The sequence below is a fragment of the Gadus chalcogrammus genome, chromosome 3, assembly GCF_026213295.1.
Source record: "Gadus chalcogrammus isolate NIFS_2021 chromosome 3, NIFS_Gcha_1.0, whole genome shotgun sequence".
In the NCBI taxonomy this organism is placed as follows: Eukaryota; Metazoa; Chordata; class Actinopteri; order Gadiformes; family Gadidae; genus Gadus; species Gadus chalcogrammus.
Window position 1 is genome coordinate 27,915,086 of NC_079414.1, and position 2,500 is coordinate 27,917,585.

General features: G+C 48.0%; 1 protein-coding gene across 1 annotated transcript in view; it reads right to left on the minus strand.

Moving 5' to 3' along the window:
* Nucleotides 1-2,500, minus strand: part of nt5c2b (5'-nucleotidase, cytosolic IIb) — a gene marked incomplete at its 3' end in the record, with an annotated part of 26,604 nt that overhangs the window by 6,518 nt on the left and 17,586 nt on the right. Inside the window, exons 9-11 of the mRNA XM_056587135.1 lie at nt 1,158-1,211; nt 938-1,021; nt 744-785 (exon numbers count right to left, since the gene is read on the minus strand). Coding sequence (XP_056443110.1) covers nt 744-785; nt 938-1,021; nt 1,158-1,211 — 180 coding nt within the window. The remainder of the gene's footprint in view (nt 1-743; nt 786-937; nt 1,022-1,157; nt 1,212-2,500) is intronic.

Sequence of the window (2,500 nt, forward strand, 5' to 3'; positions counted from 1 at the left end):
CTCCCTCTTAAAGGGCCGGTCTGCCCCACGGCCCCTCCCTCTTAAAGGGCCGGTCTGCCCCACGGCCCCTCCCTCTTAAAGTGCCGGTCTGCCCCAAGGCCCCTCCCTCTTAAAGGGCCGGTCTGAAGCCCGGCCCCTCCCTCTTAAAGGGCCGGTCTGCACCAAGGCCCCTCCCTCTTAAAGGGCCGGTCTGCCCCAAGGCCCCTCCCTCTTAAAGGGCCGGTGAACCCTAATCATCTTTGGTTCAAACCTGCTCCTTAGTCTTAGTCGAGGCGAGTTGAGCTGGTACTGTCAGTGGACGCCTTACATGATCGTCTATGGTAATCTGTGTCCTTTAATCAGCGTTACTGAAATAAGTCCCTAATTTAGACAGCACCTGATTTATATTAACACCCATATCAACATCACAACATGACAGCATGATAGTTATTTGGATAAAAAAAATATATATTTATACCCAATTGGAACATTTGCTCCAAAAATGTCTATTTCATTAAAATCTTTCGAAATTACACAAAATAACACATGATTATGAGATAACATTGCTTCACATTATACCACCGATGTAATATGTATATTATGAAGTTATAGTTCTAGGTCAAGGTGTGATCCCATATATATACAGTATATATACATATATATATATATATATATATATATATATATATATATATATATATATATATATATATACAGTAATACATATACAGTACAAACAAATAGTCAGATATGCGTCACGTTACCTTTGGGCCGTGGGAGAAGTCAAACAGGTAGGTCATGATTTTCTGAGAAGATGGGGCAGACATACATACGTTACTAACTTCATCACGTGCGTTAAGTATGGATTAAAGCTGGTGTGTGTGAGAGCCAGATTGCTCTACATTACTGCCCCTGTGGCCCGTAAGGGTACTGCAGCCTGCTCATTGATTGAACTCACGTCAGTGTACTTGTAGTCACTATTGGTCGCGAGGAAGACTTTGGACACCTCGTTCATCCGGCTCAGGAGGAGGGACAGCTTTGCCTGAAAGAAGGAAAGTCGTCACATCTTGGAGTAAATTTCCCGATCCTTGGAAGAGGCAGTAACCCTACCTCCATCCATTCATCACAGAGAACACGTTTCAGGAGTGAAGACATTGTGGACCAGGAGATATACTCACATCTTTAACCACATACTTCTCCAGGTTCTCTAGGGTCTTAGACTTCAGCGTTCCCTGTATCACACACAGAGAGACAGACAGACAGAGAGAAAGAGAGAGAGACAGAGACAGACAGACAGACAGACAGACAGACAGACAGACAGACAGACAGACAGACAGACAGACAGACAGACAGACAGACAGACAGACAGACAGACAGACAGACAGACAGACAGAGAGAGAGAGGTAGAGAGAAACAGCTGTAAAAGTCATAAAAGCGTACCAAGTCCTGTTTTGTGTGCGTTTGGGTGACTGTGTGAATGCGTGGGAGTTGTTGAATAAACCTGCCTCACACAGTCATAAGCCCTTTGTCACCCTGCGATACGTACACCGTTAGGGAGGAACACAAGCTTTACATTTAGGGCATTTAGCAGACGCATTCATCCAGAGCGACTTACAATAAGTACATATGTCAGAAGAAGAGAGTTGGTCAGATGGTTAGTGCCAAGCACTAACCATCACTAGGTTAACCCATTCCCCGTACACAACAGAGACAGCTAGAATAAGACGCTACACAAAGCTACGTACTGTTTTTAATTACCAGGACGAACACCATACAACAAGTGTGTAAGAGGCCTGTGAGGGTAGGGGGGGGCTAAAGGTTTGGCCTAAACCAGGAACCAGTGAGGTCTGAGGTCCTCAGCCTGTGAACCAGTGAGGTGTGAGGTCTTCAGCCTGTGAACCAGTGAGGTCTGAGGTCCTCAGCCTGTGAACCAGTGAGGTGTGAGGTCTTCACCCTGTGAACCAGTGAGGTCTGAGGTCCTCAGCCTGTGAACCAGTGAGGTCTGAGGTCCTCAGCCTGTGAACCAGTGAGGTCTGAGGTCCTCAGCCTGTGAACCACTGAGGTGTGAGGTCTTCACCCTGTGAACCAGTGAGGTCTGAGGTCCTCAGCCTGTGAACCAGTGAGGTCCTCAGCCTGTGAACCAGTGAGGTCTGAGGTCCTCAGCCTGTGAACCAATGAGGTGTGAGGTCTTCACCCTGTGAACCAGTGAGGTCTGAGGTCCTCAGCCTGTGAACCAATGAGGTGTGAGGTCTTCACCCTGTGAACCAGTGAGGTCTGAGGTCCTCAGCCTGTGAACCAGTGAGGTCCTCAGCCTGTGAACCAGTGAGGTCTGAGGTCCTCAGCCTGTGAACCAGTGAGGTGTGAGGTCTTCACCCTGTGAACCAGTGAGGTCTGAGGTCCTCAGCCTGTGAACCAGTGAGGTCCTCAGCCTGTGAACCAGTGAGGTCTGAGGTCCTCAGCCTGTGAACCAATGAGGTGTGAGGTCTTCACCCTGTGAACCAGTGAGGTCTGAGGTCCTCAG